This window comes from Chanodichthys erythropterus, chromosome 5 (assembly GCF_024489055.1).
Source record: "Chanodichthys erythropterus isolate Z2021 chromosome 5, ASM2448905v1, whole genome shotgun sequence".
In the NCBI taxonomy this organism is placed as follows: domain Eukaryota; kingdom Metazoa; phylum Chordata; class Actinopteri; order Cypriniformes; family Xenocyprididae; genus Chanodichthys; species Chanodichthys erythropterus.
The window spans coordinates 2,772,605-2,799,899 of NC_090225.1; the positions used below are offsets into that span (position 1 = coordinate 2,772,605).

Genomic DNA, 27,295 nt, shown 5'->3' on the forward strand with positions numbered 1-27,295 from the left:
AAAAATATCTTAATTTGTGTTCTGAAGATTAATGAAGGTCTTATGGGTGTGGAACGGCATGAGGGTGAATAATTAATGACATTGTTTTCATTTTTGGGTGAACTAACCCTTTAATATTTATTTTATTTCAAGTAATGAAAATGTTGGTAACCCTTCACAATAGGGTTCCACTAGTTAACATGAACTAACAATGAAAAATAGTGACTTAACTTCAATATATCCTAATACATTATTAAAATCAAATGATTAATAGCTAACCTGAATATCTAATATTAACAAAGATTAATAAATACTGTATCAAATGTATTGCTCATTGTTTGCTAATGCATTAGCTAACTGTGCGCCTATGGGTGTGCTGGACTGAAAACGAGGTGTGTTCAGGTGCATTGTTGGTGCGTTACTATTTTAAGGCATGTATGACCAACAAAAACCAGGTCTAGAGTTAATGGCGCGGTATTTTTTTGTTATTTAAAGGGCGCATTAGTAATAGGCGCACGTACACTTTGCTTATTACACATGCAGCAGCACACAAACATGCCAAATATTAAAAACAAAAGGATTCCTCTCTGGAGAAGCGTTCAGTCTTTCCGCTTTTAAAGGGAATGGGAGATGAGACTCTGATTGGTTTATTGCACGTTACACCCAAAACACACCCATGAGAGACTAGGTACAACCCTTTTGGACCATAAGGCTGGCGCGCTGACATTTTTTTCCATCATTAAACTAGCAAAAGTGGATTGGGACACGCCCTAAGTGCACCTGCGCCGCGTGCTTCAGACCATGAGCTTAGATCGTTAAAATAGGGCCCCCTAGTGTTACTAATGTTCTTTTAGTTTATGATAATAACCCTGCCCTAAATACAAGGCTCTTGCTCTCACCTGGTTTGAGTCCTGCGTCTGCTTTGGGAGCTTTCTCTTCATCCAGCTCTCGAATGTCTTTCCGTAAGACTGTGTAACTGTAAGATAAAATAAAACGCTGTCAGCAGTACTTAATTAAATATGAGAGAAAACATAAAATCTGCATCATTACACTGGACTTCCATAAGGGTTCGTTAAACTGCACCAAATTTGATGATAAAAGCTTGATCCTGGGAAAAGGTGAATATGTAATCACACATCATTTCTCAATACCAGCATATTGTGCAAGTTTGTGAAACACTCTAAAAATCTTTTTATTTTACAGTGTAGGAACATGAACCAGGCATGTCCTTTTAAAAGCATTTGGACACCTAAAATGTCTAAAATTACATCAAGTGCTCAAATTCTGCAGGATCATCTCTCAGAACTCTGAATCAGCTGGTGTTTTGGTGATTTTTAGAGGATGTGTGAAGTCATTTCTCCTCAAGTTCACACTGGAGTGTCCAAATACCTTCTGAAGCTGCTTATGTTAAGAGGTCATTAACAGTTAGAAGACTCGCTTTGTTCATCAATATTTATAAATCTACATGTGGCAGTGATGTCATTACTATCCCAAAGCAGACACTAGAGGGAGCAGTGAAGATGTGCAACACAAGAGCAGACAGAAATCAAGCTCTAATCTTGAATCAGAATAACTTCCCCTCCCTCTTGCAGTAACATCTCTTCTCTTCTCTGATGACGAGGGCGTGGCAACCTGTCACTCACATAAGATCCACCAATAGCAAACCACAACCATCCAATTAACTCCCCATGGACAAAATCAAGCCCCACCCTACATTTGTTCTTGTTCCAGAAGTAGTTAAACTTGGATATATGTCATAAAAGGACACTTTAGTTTTAGCACTGAAAGGGTGCGTGGATTGATGTAAATAGCTAAACATTTAAAGGGGTCATGAACTGTCAAAAATCAATTTTTCCTTGAGTTTTTGATGTATAAGAGGTCATCGTACTATAAGAATATCCTGCAACAACATGTCAGTAACTGTGTTCATTCTAATGCCTGATCTGATATGATTCATGTACAGTCAGATGATATTTGTCTGTGTGTCAGTGAATCAAACCAGACTAAATGCTCAACTTCACATTGTTTCTCTCAGTAGGATGAAAATAATCTTATTTTAACTGTGATTAAGTTATATAAAGAAAGCGATCAAAGAACGCTCCCTTTACAATCACTGGAGCTGTCAATCAAAGAGCGTGAGTTTATCAGTGACTGAGTTCTGGACTCACGTTTTATTCAACAAATCTCTTATTTACATCACGTTTGCACTGTTAGTTATGATGAAAGCATGTGTTAGTGTGCAGAAATTGACGAGATCGCTGCTTTCATGAGCTCAACAACATGTCTGTGATCGACTACATGTTCATCACTGCAACCTTTCATGCCACGATCTAAATGTAATGCTATAATCAACACTTTTCATGATTAGATAACCTTGAGAGCTGTAATAGTAAAAACATGCTAAACGTTTGAGAGAGTAATTCTTAGCCATTTCATATACAAAGATATCAGCCAATCACAGCAGTGGGCGTTTACACTGAAGTCTCGCAGCAGACACGCCCCTTAAATTGTTTTCTAAATAATAATTGTAATTTCTAAATTATGACCATTTCTGATGTAAAATGCATACTAAAATTATAAGTGCACCTCAGGAAACATTATAAAATAATAAAACGACACAGTTCATGACCCCTTTAATATTTGACAACTATTTTATAATAGAAATGATCAGTGACCGATAGTAATATCCAGTAATGCAAACTACTCAAGTTTTGAATTTAAAATATCATATCATAAATATATTATTATAACAAATATTTTATAAAATATCATTTTTGACATATTAGACATGAGATTAAAAGGGAAAGTGTGCATATTTTAAAACAAAACACTATTTGCAAATAATTTAAATTGATTACTTTCCAACTAAAATAGACCTGGAACTTTTACTGTTCTTATTTCTTTTTCTTTATTCCCTTAAATCTTTTTTAATCTTTTAATTATTTTATAACATATTCCCCCACCCCATGCAAAAACAAACGAACAAACAAACAAACAAACAAACAAAAAACCTTTGGTGCCTCCCAATGTTCAAGACATGGTTATGGCCTTAAGTCATTAAAGGGAAGAAAAAGACTATAACATGTAACATGTCATGTAACAGTCATAGATACCAAAATATCACAGAGACTCAAGGGTGCAGGACTCTTTTGAGATATTAACCACCCGAAGAACCAATCAAAACACTTTAGCAACATCCAGGCAATTAAGAGTTTATTGTCCGTATATAGAAGCATAACATCTGAAAACAGACAAAAAGAGTTTTGCTCCGGTCTGTATAATCGCGGCACTCACAGGTTTCATTTCCCTGAGGTTTAACACAAATATCTCCATAACCAGACTTTTCTCAGCACAGTGCTTGAATAAGACCAATACTGTCGTTCCACCTTCAGCAGCGGCAGTATAAATTGGTTTCGGAAGGTTAATCCGAGACGGGCATTTAACTACAATATTCTCCGACTGCCTCACGGAAATATCATCGGCTCCACCATTACACGATGCCCAGTGGTGGCGTCTTCCCTCATTTTCAGTATTTCTGCTTCGTTTAAAGGATGTTTTATAAAATCACAGCTATAAACAGAAACAACAGCACACGTGACACTTTCATGGCTTGACTTTTTCTGCACCGCTCGAGAGCTAAAAGTAGAAGCACGGACTGAAATAACTTCATTTGAAAGCTACTCACAATTTTCCATCTTTGAAGGAGCGGACAAAAACGTTGTCTTTTTTCAGCGTCACATCTTCATGACAGTCTGGAGAGATGACCTTTAGAAAATAAAGAGAAACAGAAGACAGATGATCACGTCAATGAGAGTTTGGCACAGAAAGCATCGCTTGACGTCGTTTTAGTCTTTAAAGCTGCACCGAGATGTTTTTTTCTAAACCTGCAAAAGAGTTTTACACCTAAGGAAATTAATACTAGGCAAACAGATTTATTTTTAACTTCAAAATATTTCATGCAATCAAAGTCCACTAATGATAAAATGCAAACGCATCCAGTTGTTTGTAATAATTATGTTAGGAAGAATTCATAAATTAATCTTCTGCCCACCAAAAACTACATTTATTTGATCAAAAAATAAAGTAAAAAAAATGTGAAATATTATTACAATTTAAAATAGCCATTTTCTATGTAAATATATGTTAAAATGTAATTTATACCCAGTGATCAAAGCTGAATTTTCAGCATCATTACTCCAGTCTTTAGTGTCACATGATCCTTCAGAAATCATTCTAATACGCTGATTTGCTGCTCAAGAAACATTTATGATTATTATCAATGTTGAAAACAGTATTTTGTGATACACTACTGTTCAAATAGCTCTTTAAAATTGTAATAATATTCACAATATTACGGTTTTACTGTATTTTTGATTAAATAAATGCAGCCTTGGTGAACAGAAGAGACTTAAAAAAAACATTAATCTTAATTAAAAACCTTTGACCTGTATTTCAAAGAGACTGAGAGAAGCTTGCTGTGCATTATTAAGATAAATAATAAATATATAAATATATGACTTAAACATCCATTAATACAGACAAAATACACAGTTTAAGAAAGCATTTAACATTTTGAAAAGATTGATACACCCTTTATTTCAAACATGTGACCTCCGACCTGAGGTTACTGTACAACAGAGATCAGTTGATCAGCAGGAGCATGTCATGGCTTCAGCCCTTCACGGCTACAAGAAACACCACAGACTTTCACTGGCTTTGTTTTCCTCTCTCAATGCTGTCATTCTGCCGAGAGCCATGAGGAGGGGACAGAGAGCGACGAGACAATACGGCAAGAACAACATCTCCGGAGGAACAGAGCTACCACGAATATTTAAAGGGACAGTGCCTGGTTTACTGTGACTCTGTGAATCATCAACTACTGCGTGTAAATGAGGAACAGATGTATAAAAAAATGAGAGAACGACTGCCTACATCAATGATGTCGCTCAATATATGCAACTTCAGAAAAGAACAAGTGCATACTCTCCTGAAACCTGCACTGTTCATCATGTTTAAAGCTGAAGTGTGTAAATTTCTGGATGTTAAAATAGTGTCTGGTGTGTCAGGTTAGTGTGACTTCCTGAAAAGGGAAACGTGGTGACTTAGTGACACTTTCAAATCATTGATCTGTTTGTTTGAGTGGCCTAACATGTCAATTACTGCCACTATCACTAAAACGATGTGGAATGATTTAGAAGTTGGAGGAGAAAATTTGATGCTTTTTGCCCTACCCCGATACTTCTGTCTACATCACGCGTGACCTTTCCAACATGATTACGTAATGCATGATGCAAAGAACAGTGCATGCATGATTCAGACCTCCAAAGAACAGGCGAATCTCAACATAACACCGACTGTTACGTAACAGTCGGGATCATTAATATGTACGCCCCCAATATTTGCATATGCCAGCTCATGTTCAAGGCATTAGACAAGGGCAGCCAGTATTAACGTCTGGATCTGTGCACAGCTGAATCATCAGACTAGGTAAGCAAGCAAGAACAATAGCGAAAAATGGCAGATGGAGCAATAATAACTGACATGATCCATGATATCATGATATTTTTAGTGATATTTGTGAATGTTTCGTTAGCATGTTGTTAATGTACTGTTAAATGTGGTTAAAGTTACCATCGTTTCTTACTGTATTCACGGAGACAAGAGCCGTCTCTATTTTCATTTTTAAACACTTGCAGTCTGTATAATTCATAAACACAACTTCATTCTTTATAAATCTCTCCAACAGTGTAGCATTAGCCGTTAGCCACGGAGCACAGCCTCAAACTCATACAGAATCAAATGTAAACAATATAACAGTATACAATACTCACATAATCTGACGCATACATGACGAACACTTTGTAAAGATCCATTTGAGGGTTATATTAGCTGTGTGAACTTTGTTTATACACTGTTCAAGGCAAGCGCGAGCTCCGTGGGCGTGGAGCACGAGAATTAAAGGGCCAGTAGCCCTGAATCGGCTCATTTATAATGATGCCCCAAAATAGGCAGTATTAATTAAAAAAAATCTATGGGGTATTTTGAGCTGAAACTTCACAGACACATTCAGGGGACACCTTAAACTTATATTACATTTTTTTTAAAAAGTTCTAGGGCACCTTTAAACAGTTGGTGTTTTTGTCACATTGTCACAACCGCTTGAGGTTGCCTCGACGGCAAACATACTAATGTTCTCCACTAATGCAGCATCTAGTCAACAAAATAATTACTTTATAATAATGATATGAAAACATGTACTGTAGTGTACACTGTATAACATACCGTTTGTTGTCTGTTTTAAATCGTTTTGAAGTGTCCCGCTCTGTACAGTGCGCAGCCTCACGTCACGTGTCAAAACAAACTCTACGAGGAATCAGTGATAGTTTTTACTTCGCCACTAGAGGCCGACTTGTTCTTCCGACTTTATTTTGTACTAAGTAACAAAAATGCTTTGGGAAAATGTATCGGAGTAAAAGTATACATTTTATTTAGGAAATGTAGCGGAGTAAAAGTAAAAGTAGACAGAAATATAAAAAGTATATTCAAGTAAAGTACAGATTCTCCCAAAAATACTCAAGTACTGTAACAAAGTATTTTGACTTTGTTACATTACATCACTGGCATGGCGCATCACAGAGCAGTGCAAGATGAGCATTTGTGGTTAAAAAGTATATATATATATATTTTTTTTTTTAAGAAAATGTCTGATGGTTTCTCTAGATAAGACTCTTATTCCTCGTCTGGGATCATGTAGAGCTCTTTGAAGCTGCACTGAAACTGACATTTGGACCTTCAACCCGTTGAACCCCAGTGAAGTCCACTATATGGAATATTAATTTGTTTTTGACTGAAGAAAGAAAGACATGAACATCTTTGATGACATGAGGGTGAGTGAATGATCAGGAAATTTTAATTCTGAAGTGAACTAATCCTTTAAATTAATTTTTTTTGACTTGCACAGAATTTTACTTTAGACACTGGCTTAATTTTATTTCTGTGTCCTGCAGTCGAGACTCACCAGGGCAGGATACCATGTGGTTTTCTTTTTGTCGCTGGTGACGACCCCATCCACACACACCACTTTGCCGTAAAGCTCTTCGTTTTGTTGCTGATCGCCCTCCTCTTCCTCACTAGACGATGAAGATGACTCCTCTTCTTGACTGTGGAATGAGATTACGTGTTGATATTAAATAAACAACAGACACTGAAAGGTATTCGAGTAACATTAATATCCCAGATAACACAACAATACATTTAAAATTCAGAGTGACAAATCATAAGCACAATGCAGAGTCTGTTCTTTAAAAGCAATTAAGCAAATAACCAATTAAAAGTACTAAGTATTTTTTAAAAGTGAATTATTCTAACCAAGAGTAGGGATGGATATTGCGAAGAAATTTCAGATTCAGATAAAGCTAAACATGATTAAACCGATTCACTTTTTGAAAGATACGCATCACCTGTATCACAGCGGCATACAAGCATAATAGAAAATGCTTTTCTTGCTTGTTCTGATGAAGATAACAGGTAATTAGGCTCCGTGAGCTGACGAGCTTCTCACTTGCCAATATTCGATATGCAGCGTGACTCAACGGCCGCTCTCAATTAAGAACCGACACTCCAGCTCACCGCCAAGGAGAGCCAATCTTGTTAGTGTTAAATGAGCCAATCAACAGCCTGCATCACGAATAAACATGACCTGATAAGCCACAGGGACTCCAACTTACTCAAACAACAAAACAAGGGTGCTGGAAGAGTGTGGAGAGACAGAACGGCTGGGAAAACTTACTACAGTGTGCAGAGCAACTCCCCGTCTACAAAAGATCACTGTTTGTAGTAGTAGTCTTTCTTACACCATTGGTAACATAGTTTTTTTTAAAGTATTAACCTAAAAATGGTTAGATTTATAAAAAATATATAGTTTATAGTTTCATAAAAAAGCAACATTTTGAGCAAAAAGCTGAGAAAATTGTTTTTCAAAGACTACAACATGCATAAGCAATGCTTTTATCACTTGTTTCTGCTTTTTTTCAGTGTTGCCAATTGCTTTCAGTTGAAAGTAGCTAAAACTGGTAGCTAAATGTCGCTAGAGGATGTCATACTGGTGAGTCCACTGATCTATATTAAAATAAATGTAGATCAGTGGACAAATCACGGAATCCAGATAAGGTTTATCCAAGAAGTTGCTAGATTTGTCACTTTTGAAAAAGTCTCAAAAGGGGCGGGAAGTTACTAAATCTAGCGACAAAGTCGCTAAACTGGCAGCACTGCTTCTTTTTCACCTGTGTTTTGATCTGGAGACTCTGTACTCTTTCAGAAGATGTGTAATAGCGTCCCCTACCATATAACAGTGAAAACACGGATTGCTGGAAAATTCCGTAAATAGTAGGGAAAACTTTAAACTTTTATTGCTTCAAGCTGTGTTGTTATTGTTAACTAAAATTAAAACTATTAAAAATCATTTTCTGTGATTGAAATAAAATAAAACAATTACATGAAAAATTTAAACAAAAAACTGAAATAAGTTTAAGTTGAAATACTAAAATGACCAAAACTAAAATTAAAGCATTATCAAAATATATATAAAAAATAAAATAAAAAGCACAACTACTAACAAACTAAAATTAAAACTTATATATATATATATATAAAAAATCTAAGTCAAAATATTAATAAAATACTATAATAGTATATAAATAATACTAAAAACATTGGCTTCAAGTCACTTTATCTTGATAAAATAATTAGATTTATGCTTCAAAATTTATAATTAAATAGGAAAAATAAAATGTATGCAAATAGTAAATTTTGCAATTTTGCTTCAATCTGTGTTGTTATTGTTAACTATTAAAAATCATTTTTTGGGAACAGAAATAAGGCTGAAATAAAATAAAACAATTATTACATGAAAAACTTAAACCTAAAAAACAATTACAACTGAAATAAATAAGTTTAAGTTGAATTACTAAATTACTACAACTGAAGCTAAAAAATAAATGAAAGCACTATGGAAATATAAAAAAAACAACTAAAAAAAAAATCACATAAAATGACAAAACTGAAATTAATAATAATAATAATAATAAATAATAATATTTATAATATTATAAAATAAAAGTCAAAATATTAATAAATACTATAATAGTATAGAAATAACACTTGCACCAAGTCAATTTATCTTCCTTTTATTTATATTTTTACTGGAAAAAAAGACAATTATGATAAAAAACTATTTTTTTGCATCATGCATCATCAGTTTAATAACTAAAAATTACTAAAATAAAAATAAATTAAAGCATTATGAAAAAGTTTTTTCTTTAAATAAAATAAACAAAAGCACAAAATTACTAAACGTAAAATGAAAATGGAACGATCTTGCTTATCTTGATATTTCTACTGGAAAAAACTAATGTCATAAAAATATTTTTTTTTGCTGTGCAGAACTAATCCACTAGTCAATGCAACCCCTAACATCACGATCAGTTCTGATCCCTCAAAACGACAGTGGTTTGTTTAAGTTCACGCATGGCCAGCCGTGACTGACGGAGTTAACTGTGAGGTCACGCCTCTCACCGAGACACACAAGAGTCCTATTTGTCATAGCGCCGGCGAGACGCTTCCGGTTCGGGACGAGCGCTGTTCGGCACTGGAGGAAGAACACTGACTTTTCTCTGACTTGTGTCTGGGGACTGAAAATTCCAGGGCAGCGCTCGTCCCATGTGTGCGACAGCTAAAAGAAGAGGTGTAATTTACAACAGCAAACACTGTGTAATCGGTATTCCCAGAAGGATCCGCCACGTCCCTGGAGCATCAGGACTAAGACCCACACATGCTTCATTCTTCAGGTGAGGATTAGACTTTGAATCAGCATTGATTTTCAGTTTCACGTCAGACTCCTGGACCTTCATGGGTTGTAAATGGTGTTTCATGTTGATGACTTTAAAGTGCATCCATCAAAAAACACTTTAATTTTCTCACACATTGCAACATCAGCTCTTTTCAATAACTTCATTTATCTATACTTTGATCTTTGAAACTTTGCATCTTTTGATCTTTGAAGCTTTTACATTCACAAACATCTATATTGCACACTACATGAAAAATTATATCTGAAAAAGTGGCACTTTAAGAACTTTTTTGGAATCTTTTTAGCTAAAAAAATATGCAACAGACCATTCAAAAAAGTTCTTGAAGTCAACATAAAAAAGGCCATTTGTAACCCATTTGACTTCTGAAATGTGACGGACGGGAGGGTCCACAAATCAAACTGATGTCAGATTTGACACGCGTGACCTTTCCAACGTGATTACGTAATGCGTGGAGCTTCACAAAGCAGTGCAAGACAAGCATTTGTGGTTAAAAAGTATATAATTTTTATTTTTTTTTAGAAAACGAGTTATGGTTTCTCTAGATAAGACTCTTATTCCTCGTCTGGGATCATGTAGAGCTCTTTGAAGCTGCACTGAAACTGACATTTGGACCTTCAACCCGTTGAACCCCAGTGAAGTCCACTATATGGAGAAAAATCCTGGAATGTTTTCCTCAAAAACCTTTCTTTTCAACGGAAGAAAGAAAGACAAACATCTTGGATGACATGGAGGTGAGTATTTGAATGCACTGATACTGTCGGAAACTAAAAATAATGACACTATTGTCTTTGGTAGAGCTGCTTTTGAAGTCGTTTCATAATTGATGAACTTCACAAAATTGACAGTTATTAAACTAAACTGAATCAACAGCTAAATATTGACACTACTGTCTTCTGTTGAGTTACTTATAGCTGAAATTTAATTTCTTTATTGATTTCCTTTTAATTACTGTTAAGCTACAAAAACAATCCATATTGCATAAAGGCGTATAGAAATCATCTTTCAACACGCCTCTTCAATTTTTCATGTAACGTCAAGTAATCAAACTCACATGGGATTGGACCGTCGGCCTCCACGGTTTCCTTTTTTGCCGATGACGGGAGTGCCGAAGTGTTCAGGGTTGGTAAGAGGAAGCCTGTCAAGTGTCTGGAAGAGAATCAGAGTAGAGATTTACCAGTTAGCAGCGCTAAGAAGCCACACTGAGCGTTATCAGTCCAGAAACAAACTCTACACTGAGTTGTTTCTGGTACACTGAGGCAGATGCTTCATCTTTATGACTTTGAATTGTAACAAACCTTAAGAGTAAAAGCTGCACGATTAATCAAAACAAAACCAAAATCATGATATAGCTTACCGCAGCAGCTCCCAAAATGGGGTACATGAGGTGAGTAGTTCATTTAATTCTACCTTAAAATAATATTAAAATCGAGCATGTATTTCTAAATGCCAAAATGTCGTAAATCCAGTACATTTAATCAAATTACCTCATCATTTGCAGTCAAAAAAGATTCTGCTGCCTTAAATCGCGCTAAATTACCGCCATTCTCGACAATGCACCTTTGTAAAAGTGGGGATTTAGCACTTACTCGCATGAAGAACAAATATAGACACAGATACTGGATTAATTTTGACATAACTAAAACATACCTGGTGTGAGTTCTTGTATTTAATATTGATAACAAGCAAGAATGCATTTGTTCCCAAATATCCACATGACTGCAAACGTGACATTACTATACAACAGGTCAAAAAATAAAACATTTTAAACACAGTAGTAGCCTATTTACTGTATTTTGCAATGAAATAATAGTTTAACGAAAACCACAGCAGAACTACAACACACGTCTGTGTTTCGCGAATAATTCTGCGGCTTTGAACGAATCGTGAGAGTCAGTGATTCAATGATTCATTCACAGCCACTTGCTTCGTTACTGAATGAATGACTCAGTGACTCACTCATAAAAACAGTGACTTGCTGCCACCTGCTGGCGGATTTAGTTTAATATTTAAAAGTTTTACTGAGTTTTATCATCATTGCATATTTCTCTATTGAACATTTTTTATTTAAAACATTATTTATTTTATAAAATTATTCATAAACTTAAAAAAATGCACTGGAAAATTAATTTAGGGGCAAATATTGTCCCTTAATGAAAAAGGTTGCAGTCGAAGTCAAAGTGCAGTCGCAGAAGGATGGTAATCCCTTCAGGGGGTACTCCAAGCTAAAAAGTTTGGGAACCACTGGCTTACCACAATTATCCAGTCACCAACTGTGTAGCCTTACAAACAACCACAACAAACCTGGAGCTTTTTTTTAGCATGCCAACTGTTTACGGTAACTAACTTTAACTACACAGGAAGATTCTCTTTAAACATGACAATAGTTGACCTGAAACACAAAAGTGACTGCAGATGAGATGACATTCTGGAAGACAATGACATGTAAACTCACTTTTGTCCCTAGAAATGTTTGCTTTCACATAGAAAATGTCTGTTTGAAATCATTTACTAGCAAACACAGAGACGTGACACAGTTTCTAATAATCACCTGGGAATTAAACCCCTCAGACTCGACACAGTTCTGGATCATTTCTACTATGCAGAAGATTTTCATGTACCCATTATGTCTAAAATCATGATTTTTACACAGGAGTTAATTTTATGACTTGTTTTGCAATGAAAAACTGGCACTTTATGAAGATTTTTTTTTAATCAGAATGTTTCAAACAAAACACGTTTTCAATGGAATATTGTTTTAATTTATAATCAATTCATAGTTTTTTTCAACATGTTCTCAAGTTCTCTTTCAAAACACTTCATCTGAGCATATGAAAGTCAGTAGAATTACCCCTTAAATTACAACAAAAGCAAATTCATTTATAAAATTACAATGTCCACAACAGGATGTGATGCGAAAGGCAGCGAGTGTCATGACGTAAAGGACTTTACCAGTCATTTAAACCAATTCAAAAGGAGAAAGAGGACTTGCCTCACTCTCAGCAAAGTGGCGCGCTCCTTTCAGGCAGAGAGATGAGCGCCTGAGGGTCTTCTCATCACCGTCATCAAACACTGCACAGAGAGAGAGATAAAGAGACGAGTTCAGACACACACACTTAGAACTGTTTTAAAGAGGACCCATTATGCCCTCTGTTTTTGGCTCTACTAGAACAGGTTTTCATGCTTGAATGTTGATTATTTTCCTCATATTCTCCATTGTTGCAGCTCCTCTCTTCCCAGTCTGTCAGTAACGCTCTGTTTAGTTCCTGTTTCTATAAAGCCCCTCTTTCTGAAAAGCACAATGTGCTCTGATTGGTCAGCTGGAACAGTGTGTTGTGATTGGTCGAGCGCTTTGAGTGTGTTTGGGGAAATGCCCCGCCCCTTACCATAAACGTCAGTTTCAACACACTACTAACTAATGCAACTAACTCAGGCCCCGCCCCTTTATTCTGCATATATATTATTAAAATGAGGAATATTGTGACATGTTTGTTCCAGGAAGAAAACTCAAGACTACAATGGAGGCGTTTCAGGGAGTTCAGAAACACTGACACTGACACTGATATAGAGAAGAACTCCTGCTGGAGGGACTTTGGAGACCTTTTTTAATGCTCAAACAGCAACATTACACATTAAAGACAGATGAAGATGTAAAAAAGCATAACAGGTCAGTCTCTGTGCCGCCTTTGTATAAACGGCTAGAGGATCTGGCGAAGTGAGTCCACATCATGTGTTATGAACACCAAATGAGAACAAAACCTCAAAACTTCAATAAATCACCAGTTGGCTTGAAACTTCATTAGGAGCCGCAACATGTAGTACAATATGGTTAAAATTAAATTGAAAGAACAACAGTGTTAAATTAGAGACACACAAACCATCTGCTGGAGAAAACATCTGCTGTGACTCACAGGTCTTCTGCAAAATTTACCATCAGAACTTTATCTAAGACGCATCAAGTTTTTCTCTCCATGTGGCAACACATATGTCGACTAAGTTCGCATTAAACCATCAAAATGAGAAATAAATCATATTTCATGTTTTTGTTAGAGACTCATCTCATAGATGATGCGGTAAGTGACAAAAACCTGCGCTGCTTCTCACCAACATGCAAGAAAAAAGCTAAACAATTCAATTGTCACTGGTACAGAAATATCACTCTTTATGTCTTTCTGTGGGTTTTGCAAATATTTAACAAATGAAGAGCACTAAAGAGAGCTACTGACTAAACCTTGTAACTCCATTGGATCCTCAAACGGCCAGTCAAACCTCAAAACTCCTCCTATTTCTATTACATCTCTGCTTGTTTGCAATGCAATGGTAAATAAAGAACTGGTTGTATGAAGTTATATATATTATATATATATATATATATATATATATATATATATATATATATATATATATATATATATATATATGAAGAGTGTCTTTTTGTAGCATCAAGTAATAGCCAACTCCACTGTCTTAAAGGGGACGTATCATGAAAATCTGACTTTTTCCATGAGCTATAATCGGGTCCTGTGCATCTACCAACCCAGAACACATGAAAAACGACAATCCAGTAACTTTCTTTGGGCAAGCCTTTCTCTGCAAGCATGTGAAAACATGAGCCGCTCAGATTTCACTCACCTTGTGACGTAGAAAGGGGATCTTATTATAATATTAGCACCCCTTAATCTGCACGTTTCCACCCAAGGCGATGCCATTTTGTTTTCGCAAGCAACAACGGTGTACCAGTTCAAACGCCATGGCAAAAGTTCAAGCAAAGCATGCTAACTGTTCTGTCATTGGCTGCACAGACGAGCACTAGGGATTTAACGATTCACTCAACTCACGATTCACGATACTGGTTTCACGATTCCATTTTCTCACGATTTTTTTTAACAAAATGAGATTTAAATGAGAAAGTGTCTTTTTATTATTTCTCAGACAAAATGCTGTATATTTCTTTGTGAAATTGAAATATCTTTATAACAACTAAATTGAAATTTTAAAACAAATCCTAAATCAAATAAATAAATAAATAATACAAATAAAAGAAATCTCTTCATATGAGTACATGAACAAGACGTTTATTTGCTCTATTACAGGCTGAACTATCTGTAGCCATTTAAAATTAGAGGCCACCACTGCATTTTAATCACAATCTCAACAAAGATGCTGTTTGAGTTTTTAATTTAAATTAGATTGTATAATTTTTAACATCTGAAGCAAAAACAGAATGTTCAGACTTTAGCTTTGTGAAATTATGCTACATAAAACTTCATAAGAGCAGAAGGGCTGCATGAGAACGCAAATTCACTGTCTGACAGCAGGTGGCGCTTATGGAACAGCGGCAATACAGCGCTTCCATGGTTACCGCTCTAAACAAACAGTGCTGTGCGCTCAAAATATTTTAAAAGCCATTGTATGGAAGTAAGATGAAAAGAAAATACCATCTAAACTTTTCTGAACACAGTCAGTTCTCCTCAGCTATACATTCATATAACCCCCCGCCCCCAAATGTATCGCGATTCATTTAGCATCTCAACCGACTTGAATCGTCACATATTTTAATCGATTTTTACCGGTTCCAGATGCATCGTTACATCCCTAACGAGCACTGAACACTATTTAGAGCCTCATTAGCTTTGATGGCCTGAAAGTTGACCCTGACAAGATCGACTGCTAAAAAAAGGAGTGTTTCTGTCTGAGCAATTTTGGAAAAAATATATGAGCATTCAACAGTATTTGATAGCAATCATAAATGTTAGCCTGGTGTGTATGACTGTTTGGCAAACAGGTACACTATGTATAGTGGGCATCCATATGGGTTTTGCACAAAAGATGAACATGCTAGTGGATGAGTTGAATCAACTCCACAGCAACTACATCAATTTATCCACTAACCATTCAGAAACGTCTAAAAGTTGTAACTTCTTCCTGAGTCCTCTCCATCAATGTCGACTCCGGTTTGAACAATGTAAGGCTGAACACTTTCCTCATTTTGGCTGCGTGAGATTCTCCAGCTTTGTTGTTGTTGAGCTGTTAAAGCTCCACCCTCTTTTGGAAAGGGGGTGGGGAGCAGCAGCTCATTTGCATTTAAAGAGACACACACAAAAACGGCGTGTTTTTGCTCACACCCAAATAGGGGCAAATTTGACAAGCTATAATAAATGATCTGTGGGGGATTTTGAGCTGAAACTTCACAGACACATTTTAGGGACTTATATTTTGTGAAAAGGGGCATAATAGGTCCCCTTTAAATAGCCTGTGCGAAGCTCTTTATCATTTATAATGACATTAGCACCTAAACTCTGGAACAATCTTCCTAGCATTGTTCGGGAAGCAGACACACTCTGTCAGTTTAAATCTAGACTAAAAACACATCTCTTTGCTCTTGCAAAACGCTGCAATATTTAGGTCGGCCGGAACCGAGAACATTTCCTATAACACTAGATATACCTGTACATCAGAATAAGAATGGCATGTCCGCTAATATCTGTCTCTCTGCTTATCCTGAGGTCTGCCGGGTGCTGGATCCAGGCCGTATCCAGATCAGATGGAGAACCTGTGTCTGGACCTGCTCAGGAGACAATGGGCCTACAGACCCAGTTCTGGCTGCATCTATAATTCAGATTTTTAATCCCCGTATCCGCTTACATATTTATATATAATCTATTTTTAATCTCTATAATAAAAATGTATAATTCAGATTTTGATCTCCATATCCATTTACATATATTATATATATCTTCCAAGGGGTTTTTTCCCTCCTAGGACTTTTTTCCCAGTGCTAGCACGCTGGGTTTTTCTCCTAGGGGTTTTTTTCCACCCCTGGGAGTCAGCCGACATTGGCTTAATGTAGCACCATCTTGTATATGTTACATATTACCACGCTTGGTTGTACAGCTTATTTTTAACCACTTCCCTTTTTCTGTGCTTCTAATATGTAAAGCTGCTTTGAACAATTACCAATTGTAAAAGCGCTATATAAATAAATTTGACTTGACTTGACATTATAATGGATTATGACCAAATGACAGAAAAAACTGAGCGGCCACATAGCTACAGTAAACTTTATAACCTGAAAGTTGACGAAAATATAATGCAATGCACTTACTGCCTCAGATGTGGCTGCTCTAATGAAGGACACAACTAATCTCTGACATTCACTGGTCAAAAACCCCGTAACTCTATTTGAGTTTGATTTTGGTAAAATTTAATGACACATGCAAGTGTCTGACCATTTATGAAGCCACAGTTTCAACTTTGACAATTTAAACTTTTGCTATAAACTAAAGCAAACCATAAAACAAGGACAAAAGCAGCATTTCCATCTCTGTCTGAGGTATATAGCCAACTATTTGAAAGGATGTGCAGCACTAAACTGCAGTATAGGAAGAGAAGAAATGTAATCGACTTACCAACGGTGTACAAACTAGCGTCAGTGAGTTTGTTGATGATGGCCTCCTGGTAGATCCCATCTTGGTTCCTGGCTTCAACCACAGCGCCCACCTAACACCCAGAGAAAACACAAACACTCATTCACAGGGTTTCACTGTGTTGCACCACTCACTGGAATTGGATTTGCCCGTCCACAGGGTGTTAAAAGACTGAAGCTGGAGATAAGCAACCGGAATTTATTGCTTTTTCCCATAATCACTGTCATTACTCATGGATAAACGCCTGTGAGGGTTTATCATGTTCTGTGAGGTAGGAATGTTACCTTTACAATAAATTACCATGGTAAAATTATGGTATCAGATGTTTCTGAATGATTAACATATTCAAAAAGGGGCAAATTTCACAAAACCTATCAAGAACATGCCAACAAGATGTCACCAAAATAAATAAATAAATAAATAAATAAAAATAATAATGGCAATGAGAAATTAAAATCCATGAAGGCTATTTTAAGATGATATTTTTTGTGACATTTTCAGGACAAATTAAATTCATTATCATTACTGTAATGCAAAAAAATATTATATTATTATATAATAATTATAATAATTGGTAGTGTCTGTTGTACTGCATTTATGCTGAATCAAAAAAAAAAAATTAAAACTGACAAAAGAAAATTGCACAATTTTATTGTATTTTAAAATATTTGCATTATAATTAATGAAAACACTCAATAACAAGAACTGAATAATAACCAATGAGAATTACAAAGCAATTTATCGTATTTTAATGCAAATTAAACTTAATGTCTTCCATTTTCCAAAATGTGAACATGGTTTTTCTGAGATTCTGTCTCAAAAAAATATATTAACTGACACATGGGGGGTGGGGTGGGGGACATAGTACGCCATTTTAGGGGGCATGTTATTGCTAGTGTACTTTAAGTGTAATGAATTTGACCTGTAAATAACCAATTAATAACCAGCTCTGAGAGTTTAGCTAGTCTGGGCATCAATCCATTCTCGTCCTCAGTGGTTTTCACCTATTCCAGCCCATCATGTTCGTGTTTAAGCTGTTAAGACTGCTGCTCGTGTTTGTCATTTATTCTCTCTGAAAAAGAATTACTAAGTGCTCAAAGCAAACACTTCTGCCAGACATAAGCGAGATGTTTTCTGATGAGCTGATGGCAGCCGGCGGAGAATAATTACGGCCATATTCATAATCACAGCTACAGATGCAATGGCTGGTTTGCCAGGAGATTTTTAAACAAATGATTGAGCATAAAAAAAAGAAAAGAAAAGGAAAAACAAACAAAGATTTGAATGCAATATAAATATGAATTAGAGGATTGTGTGGATGACATGAACATGAAACATGAACTCCAGACAGTTTTAACACTGTGTCCATATCAGTGTGTCATTATGATGCATTTTGGGAGCTTGACAGATGTGATCACTGACTATTTTCATTGTATGTAAAGAGCAGACTCTTTGATATTTGATATCAAAATGATTAAACTGAAATATATTCTAAATGGCTTTGATTTTGTTGCATCACGCAGGATTTTCGCTTTCAGCGTGGACAGACACATCCTCATAAAGCCCAGGACGTTACGAAACATGGCCTGTATTTGTGCTGAAGGAGGCAGATTCGCTCTTACCTTCAGAAGTCCTCTGATGTGTTCATCGTGCACCTCCGCAGTGGACGCGTCGGGTTTGAAGGTGACCTGGAAAGAGCCACACACAGTCAGTGAGGATAGTAAACACGGAAGGGCTTTCCCTAAAGGCCAAGAAGCATTGATCGCTCATATCAGGAAGCCAGATCCTCACCAGAGAGACCCGAACGTCCCTGTGTTGATATCAAACCAAACGTACTGTGTAACCGAATCATTGAGTGTCACAGAACAGAAGATAATTATACTGAAAGTGGGGCGGATAAAACATGCTGTGTGAGAGGATGGGATAAAAATGGAGGAACAAGATGTCATATTTCCACAAACACCCACAACACTGCAAGACGGCATGCATAAGAATCACGATTTCTCCTTTTCATTTCACATGCTGAAATTTGAATTAAATGGACCACAGGATGTTTAATTTGAATAAAAGGATTATGACTTGAAAAAATTCAACAATACAGTCCAACAAAAGTTTTGTGACTAAACATAAATAATGCATTTCCGAGTGACGCCAAGGTGACCGCTTCGATTCCCAGGAAATGCATGAACTGAGCTTGAATATAATGTAATTCATTGTGCATAAAAACATCTGTCGAATTGCATAAATATATATGAGCAATATCACACACGTAGCCGTGAATTATGGCTGTATATCAGCACGGTAGTGATTCGGCCGTAGGTTATCTCAGCATGCTGATATACAGCCATAAGTGTGATATTGCGTTTATATAACAGTTCGACGGCTTAAGTGTTTAAAGGTGCCTAAGAATGAAAAATTGAATTTATCTCTGCATAGTCAAATAACAAGAGTTCAGTACATGTAAATGACATACAGTGAGTCTCAATCCCCATTGTTTCCTCCTTCTTATATAAATCTCATTTGTTTAAAAGACCTCCGAAGAACAGGCGAATCTCAACATAACACTGATTGTTACGTAACAGTCGTGGTGTACGCCCCAATATTTGCATACGCCAGCTCATGTTCAAGGCATTAGACAAGGGCAGCCAGTATTAACGTCTGGATCTGTGCACAGCTGAATCATCAGACTAGGTAAGCAAGCAAGAACAATAGCGAAAAATGGCAGATGGAGCGATAATAACTGACTTTCTAAATGTTTTGTTAGCATGTTGCTAATGTACTGTTAAATGTGGTTAAAGTTACCATCGTTTCTTACTGTATTCACGGAGACAAGAGCCGTCACTATTTTCATTTTTAAACACTTGCAGTCTGTATAATTCATAAACACAACTTCATTCTTTATAACATTTACATTTACATTTAGTCATCTCTCCAACAGTGTAGCATTAACCGTTAGCCACGGAGCACAGCATCAAATTCATTCAGAATCAAATGTAAACAATATAATTAGTATACAATACTCACATATTCCGACGCATGCATGCCACATGCATGACGATCACTTTGTAAAGATCCATTTGAGGGTTATATTAGCTGTGTAAACTTTGTTTATGCACTGTTCAAGGCAAGCGCGAGCTCCGTGGGCGTGGAGCACGAGAATTAAAGGGCCAGTAGCCCTGAATCGGCTCATTTATAATGATGCCCCAAAATTAGGCAGTTAAAAAATGTATATATATAAAAAAAAAACAAAAAAAAAACAATGGGGTATTTTGAGCTGAAACTTCAGACACATTCAGGGGACACCTTAGACATTACATTTTTTTTAAAAAAAAGTTCTAGGGCACCTTTAAGCAAATAAGAACAACAGAGTGCCTTCAAAAACCCTCTTTTCAATACCAAATACGGCATATTATTTATATGAAAATAATTTTTATTGAACAGCAATATTTAAATTAACAACAATAGCCATTAGGGGTGTAACGATACGCACAGGTCATGATACAATACGTATCTCGATACGGAGTTCACGATACGATACGTATCACAATATTTTGAACAAAATGAAACTGAAATTCAAGATTTATTAAAAAAAAACATTAACAAATTTCAATAATTGTCCTTGTTGTACACACAAGATCACATTTCAATAAAATAAATAAATATAAAATTTTACTAAAAACCTTCTGTATTCAAATTAACAGTTGAATAGGGCTGTCTGTCACTAAAATGTTTTTTTTAAATTTGACATGAACTTAGAATTCTGAATAGGGGCCGTTCACATATCGCGTCTAAAAACGCGTGGAAGGCGCGGCCGCACCGCTTCTCCTCCTTTCCGAAGCGCTTGCGCTCCCGTGGCGTGTCGGTCGAACTGGGCTCTCCAAGAGGATCAGAGGATGTTTCTGCAAAGGATAAATGATTTCTAGCCCTTGCATTAGTTTTACTACAAGATATATTGATGGAGATAAGATATAAAAACCACCATGTACAGCTATGATCAGCTGTTCGGCTGAGCTTTTGATGTTTTGTTACGGAAAGGCCATAGCTGATCGGTTGATTCTTGTCACATGACCTGCGGTGCGCTTGCGGCATTCTGAGAAATTGAGAATTGCATGCGCGTCAATACCGCGTTGATCCCATTATGAGCGCGCCTGCCGCGCGGCTACATTTGAAAATAATAACTGACTTGCACGCGGAAAAGACGCAATATGTGAATGGCCCCACAGAACTTCTTAAAGCAAAGCATCGCAAGCGTCTTTTGTTTTTCTGTGAGCACAGCTGTTGCTGTGCACTGCGGTGAAAGAAAGACGCGACTTTTCTCACGCGACCAGCAAGAGACTGACATGAGAAACGTTTAAACCTGCTTGCAAGATTCAATGTGTGCCCGAAACACTTACTGAACTAGAGAGCTGATTGAGACACACCATCTACGATAAATCGTTACACCCCTAATACTTATAGTAATTTAAAAATGTGGTAGCATTGGATCTGGACAGGAAGGATAACTCTGGGAGTTGGAAGGGGTGTGTCGCGATTCTGCCTTCTCACATCGCGATACAGGTTCGTGGACCTGCGTATCGCGATTTCGATTTCATATCGCATATCGTTACAGCCCTAATAGCCATTATAAAAGACAAACAATCAAATAAATATAAAATACAAGCAAACAATTCAGTCAATGCTCTAGCATATTAAGTTAAACATAGCCTAAATATAAAGTTATGAATCTTACTTTTCCCCTTAACCCAAATTGTTTTGCTCTGGAACAAGTAATAGATTAATAAGACCAAAGATTGCCTGTTTGATATACCCCAAATGAATTATATTTTTAACCACCATCTACACAAGAGCCAGCGGCAAATACCCGAAAGACTGGCCGAGATGAAGCTGTTCTCGGTGGGTACGTGAGCACTGAACGGCCGCTGATGGCCTGGAGCTTGCATTTGCAATTTTGCATCAAAACAAATAGTAAAATAGGTGCTATGTTACATATTTAAGTTCTAAATAACTACTTTCTTGACTAAAAAACTCTTAAAACTACATTTTATGACAACAGCAGTGGCACTTTTTAAAAAAAATATGGTGGATTTGCTCGACCGCCATGACAGTCGCTGCACGCGGAGCAATACAAACGGTGAAACGGTACTGGGAGAATATAGCACAGCTCTCTGCCAATCAGATTCGAGAACCAGAACTGTTGTATAAGTAAATAAATAAATATTGGCAAAATTTAAATGTATTTATTGTATAATATACATAAGCATACTAATAAACAATAGGAGAAAGTCAATAGTGGATTAACTCCATTAATTCTCACACTGGCATGACTGTTTTATGGTTACACGTATACTACTCCAGCTGTGTTGTGACCACCAGTGACTATCATCAGTGAGACGTGTGCGTGCATGTCTCGTTGTCACAGGAGATAATAAGTCTCACACTTCAGCATCTCGCCACAGTCACGTCTGATGGAGCTCTGATCGCTACGCATCAAGTCACGCAGCCAAAACCTTTAATTACACTCACTGTCAAAACACATGGAGCAGTCCGCAGACAGAAAACAAGTGAACTTACTTTAAACATCAACTAAATTATATAATATATATATATATATATATATATATATATATATATATATATATATATATATATATATATATATATATATATATATATATATATATATATATATATATATATAGAATAAATTAAGAGACCACTCCAAGTTCAGAAATCAATGTTAAGTGGTCTCTTAATTTTTTCCATAGCTGTATATTATCTCTCTCTCTCTCTCTCTCTATATATATATATATACACTATGCAAGCCACAGCCTTCTTCACAGCCACATTGCCATGTTTTTATTTTTCACCTTAATTTGTAATTTTAGTTTGAAGTGGGGAGTAGGGATGGGTATCGTTAAGGATTTAACGGTATTACTACTCTTACCGATACTGCTTATCGATCCGGTACTCTAACGGTATTCTTATCGGTACTTTTTGTTATATTATATATATATATATATATATATATATATATATATATATATATATATATATAGAGAGCTGAATTAATTTTGCTTTATATTATATAGTGTCTGGCATGTTTGGTGTTTTATATAAAATACAGTAAGAACATGAACAAAGAAATAAACTGCCAAATACAATAAAACAAAATGAAATAAAGTGCTTTCATTTGTTCTTGTGTTCATGTAAGTAATATAGGCCTGGCCTATAAAAGAAATTTAAGTAAAGTAACCAAATTTAAAATAACACTGCATGGTTTTCACAGTATAAATTAATAGATTAAATCTTATTAAAGCTAACTATATTCAGAAGAAGTGCTGTGAGTGATTTTCACTTTGCATTTTGTTGTTTAATTAACACTGATGGCATAATTGTCAGAAGATGACTGCTGTCAATTTAAGACAATAGATATTAACACACATCGGATTTTCTCCCAGCTGTTCATGTACACTTACGATATAAACTGCGTTTAAGTAGCTAAACACACTTCAATCCGGTCATTTTAACATACTATTGTGTGTATTTGATCTTTTGGACGTGCACCTGAAGCCCAACGTGTAATTTGTTTGTCTATTTGAGATCCGTTTTGAAGTGCGCGCTGCAATTCAGCCTGAGGAACAGAGTCTCTTGCGCAGATTATTGTGTTTTCAACGTTTTAAACGTTGATAATTTTCAAACATTTACTGCAATTTAGCAACAGTAAAGACTGCATTTTACAACAATCACCGACTGTGCTGATTCTTACGTTAAGTTTGAGTTTAGGGAGGAACGAACGGGCGCAGATGTGAAGAGAATGAAGGTGTGCTAGACGAAACGCGGCATAGTTTTACCTCAGATATCTTCTTTCTGATGATCCTTGAAAGCCAACATCAAAATCAAAAATAAAATTAGCTTAATATCAAAGCACAGGCCTAAAGTGTATGCAGACGTTTAGTTTTTTAGTTCTCTCCTCAATCGTCACCATTAAACAGGGCTTTCATGTGAGCGGCTACGCCCGCTGTAGCTCCTCTGCGTGAGCGCGATCTCTCTTCTTGCGAAAGCAAAAATGCATCATTAGACAAATGTCCTAATATTATTGCATATAGAAACAGCTAGCGACTCTGGCGAGATAGAATCTACAAGATAATGTCTATATAGCAATAATAAATGCACGTGTATTTTCTTCATAATTTCTCCAGTACCGATAGCAGAACCGTTAACGTCAGAGCATATCGATACACCGGTCTTTCAAAATTTAGCCCTGGGGTCAATTTAATACCGGGTTTCGGTACCCATCCCTAGTGGGGAGTCCCAGCTTGACTTTATTAATGGAGTTATTTTTTTCCCTTTGTTGCTGGGCTTCTCGTCTCTCAATTTTGTTACATTTTGTGAGTAATTTGTGTTGAAATGAATAATTTATTTGGAATACTTAAGCTGTTGTCCATCTATTATGTTATGTGTCTCTCCTGACTCCTAGACATTTACATCAGGGACTGTAACATAATTGGGGGCTCGTCCGGGATTTGAGTCCGGGACTTCTTGCACCTGAAGCAAGAATTATACCACTAATTATATTATATTATATTATATTATATTATATTATATTATATTATATTATATTATATTATATTATATTATATTATATACACTATTACAGCAAAACTATTTTTGCATCTTTGAAGAAGAGTGCATCACAAGCATTACTAAACGTAAAAATGACAGTTTGCAAAAATTAATAAGAAAAATGTTTTTTTTATGATCAGTACTGATACTGATTATTTAAGTTTACATCTCTGATAACCGATATGTAAATGTCATAATTATTGTTTTATATATTATTTATGCTTTTTGAAAGAGATAGTGAATAATCCTTAGACTTAATCAATTAAACTTGAAAATAAAACATAAACAATTATTATTGTCATTATTAATAATAATAATAATAATAATAATAATAATAATAATAATAAAATCTAAATATAATAAAATAACAATAATAATACTAATTTAAAATTAATAATTAAAACCTTATGGTCATACAGCTAAATAAAGTTATTGTGATGAGATATTTATTTATTTATATTTATTTGTAAAACATCAATGTTTAAAACATCACATTATTTTTGCATTTGGCAGATGCTTTTATCTAAAGAGACTTAATATAAATCAAGGTATGTATTTTGTCAGTTCATGCATGTGATGTTGCTAGTGCCATGCACTACTGTTTTTGAGCTACAGGAAGACAAAAAAACAAATGTTTAAGTCTGCAAGACATAAAAACACATGCACATGATCAGTGAATAAGACTGCAGAGACACGAGAACACTGCAGAAACCAAAAGACGCCTTAATCACAGAACCAAGATAACTATAATATACACATCAGGAAGCGTATATAAATCAGATAACATATTACATCTGTCACTGTTCACCCAATGAGATCTAATGCCCTGCTCCTATTTCTCTGAATGTAAAGGCTGTTCTTTGACTAATGCATAAAAACACCATTCGAGAAAGAGAGAGAGAAAGACAGACCAAACAGACACTGCTGTGAAAAGCCCAGGGAGAGAAAGAGAGGCAGACACAATGATGTCATCAGTAGTACAACGGCAGCAGGAATATGATTACAACCTTGAACAAGGTTTCTGGTTTGTGAGGAGCAGCTAATCACATTTCAGTGCTATGAGAGAGGAATTGTAAAACATCAGAGAGCCATCAGGAGAAAAACATGAGGGGAGAGACGAGACGAGACAGAAAGAGAAAGTCTGATGAGAGAAAGGAGAAAAAGGACCAGAATATTTCATTAGGAATGAGGACGAGCCCTCGGAAGTGACAGCAATGTAAACTCAATTTGCTTTACAACTTCAAAACATTTCACAACAATAAGAACGACTCAAAAATGCACCAAAATGAGGCTTGATTAATTCTTGGTGGTTTGACCAGATATACTTTTTCAACATTGATGATAATCAGAAATGTTTCTTGCAAATCAGCATATTAGAATGATTTCTGAAGGATCATGTGACACTGACTGGAGTAATGATGCTGAAAATTCAGCTTTGATCACAGGAATAAATTACACTTTACTATATTCACATAGAAAACAGTTATTTTAAATTGTAAAAATATTTCTTAATTTTTACTGCATTTTTTTGTGAGCAGAAGAAGAGGCTTCTTTCGAAAACATTAAAAACTGAATTAAACTTTTGAATGGTAGTGTACACCATCATAGACCATCTTGGATATGAAAACTTTTGATTCATTGTACTTTAGACGTTCTCAAATTGACTAAACACTAGATCTACACGATTTTGGATCAATTGAGAATCAAGATTTTATAGAGATTTATAGATGATTCTGAATAGACAAATAAACTAAATAACATGTAATTTACTAAAGGTTTACTAAATTGCTGCAATCTATTTAAAAACGTTTAATTAATTTGAATGAATCATTAAAAATTCATTTTACAAATACAACACTCAATTGTCGCCACCTACTGGTATAAAAATGTAATTGATACAGTCTATATTTGAAGCATCAAAAATTACTTTCAAAAGGTGATTCGCTATGGTAGACATCAGTGTTTATATCTGAACTATAAAAGTTTATCCCAGTACTTCTGTGATCATTTGAATGATTACAACACAGAAATAATGATATTGTGTATTTTAAAAAAAACTGTTTGTGAAGCTGTTTCATATCTATACATGACAACGGCTCTCTCTGGCTCAGAATGCAGATTTAAATGTATTATGATTTAAATAGTATTTTTTAATCAATGATTATCCATGCATTTCAAATTCAGTGGCTCACCTTTGCCTTGACGAGTCTCTTGGCGGTCTTGATCTTGGCTTCACAGAACGCCCCTCTGTATTTGGCACTCACGTCAGTACCAACGGTCAGGTAAGGGGGCTCCTCCAGTGTCTGAACAACAAAAAACACATAAAACACAAGTTAATTTCATTGTTAACTAATAGTAAAGTTTTTGGTGGTGTAAGGGAGGAAAAAGTCGTTTTTTGTC

At 35.7% G+C, this 27,295-nt stretch overlaps 1 protein-coding gene across 5 annotated transcripts in view; it reads right to left on the bottom strand.

Annotated features, from left to right (window-relative positions):
* arid4b (AT-rich interaction domain 4B) overlaps window positions 1-27,295 on the bottom strand; it is a 93,904-nt gene that overhangs the window by 28,533 nt on the left and 38,076 nt on the right. For all 5 annotated transcript variants that reach the window (XM_067385650.1, XM_067385648.1, XM_067385651.1 and 2 more), the window contains 8 exons: window positions 27,088-27,198; window positions 18,895-18,960; window positions 17,255-17,345; window positions 12,838-12,917; window positions 10,900-10,994; window positions 6,998-7,139; window positions 3,665-3,744; window positions 879-955 (listed from right to left, as the gene is read on the bottom strand). In XM_067385650.1, coding sequence (XP_067241751.1) covers window positions 879-955; window positions 3,665-3,744; window positions 6,998-7,139; window positions 10,900-10,994; window positions 12,838-12,917; window positions 17,255-17,345; window positions 18,895-18,960; window positions 27,088-27,198 — 742 coding nt within the window. The remainder of the gene's footprint in view (window positions 1-878; window positions 956-3,664; window positions 3,745-6,997; window positions 7,140-10,899; window positions 10,995-12,837; window positions 12,918-17,254; window positions 17,346-18,894; window positions 18,961-27,087; window positions 27,199-27,295) is intronic.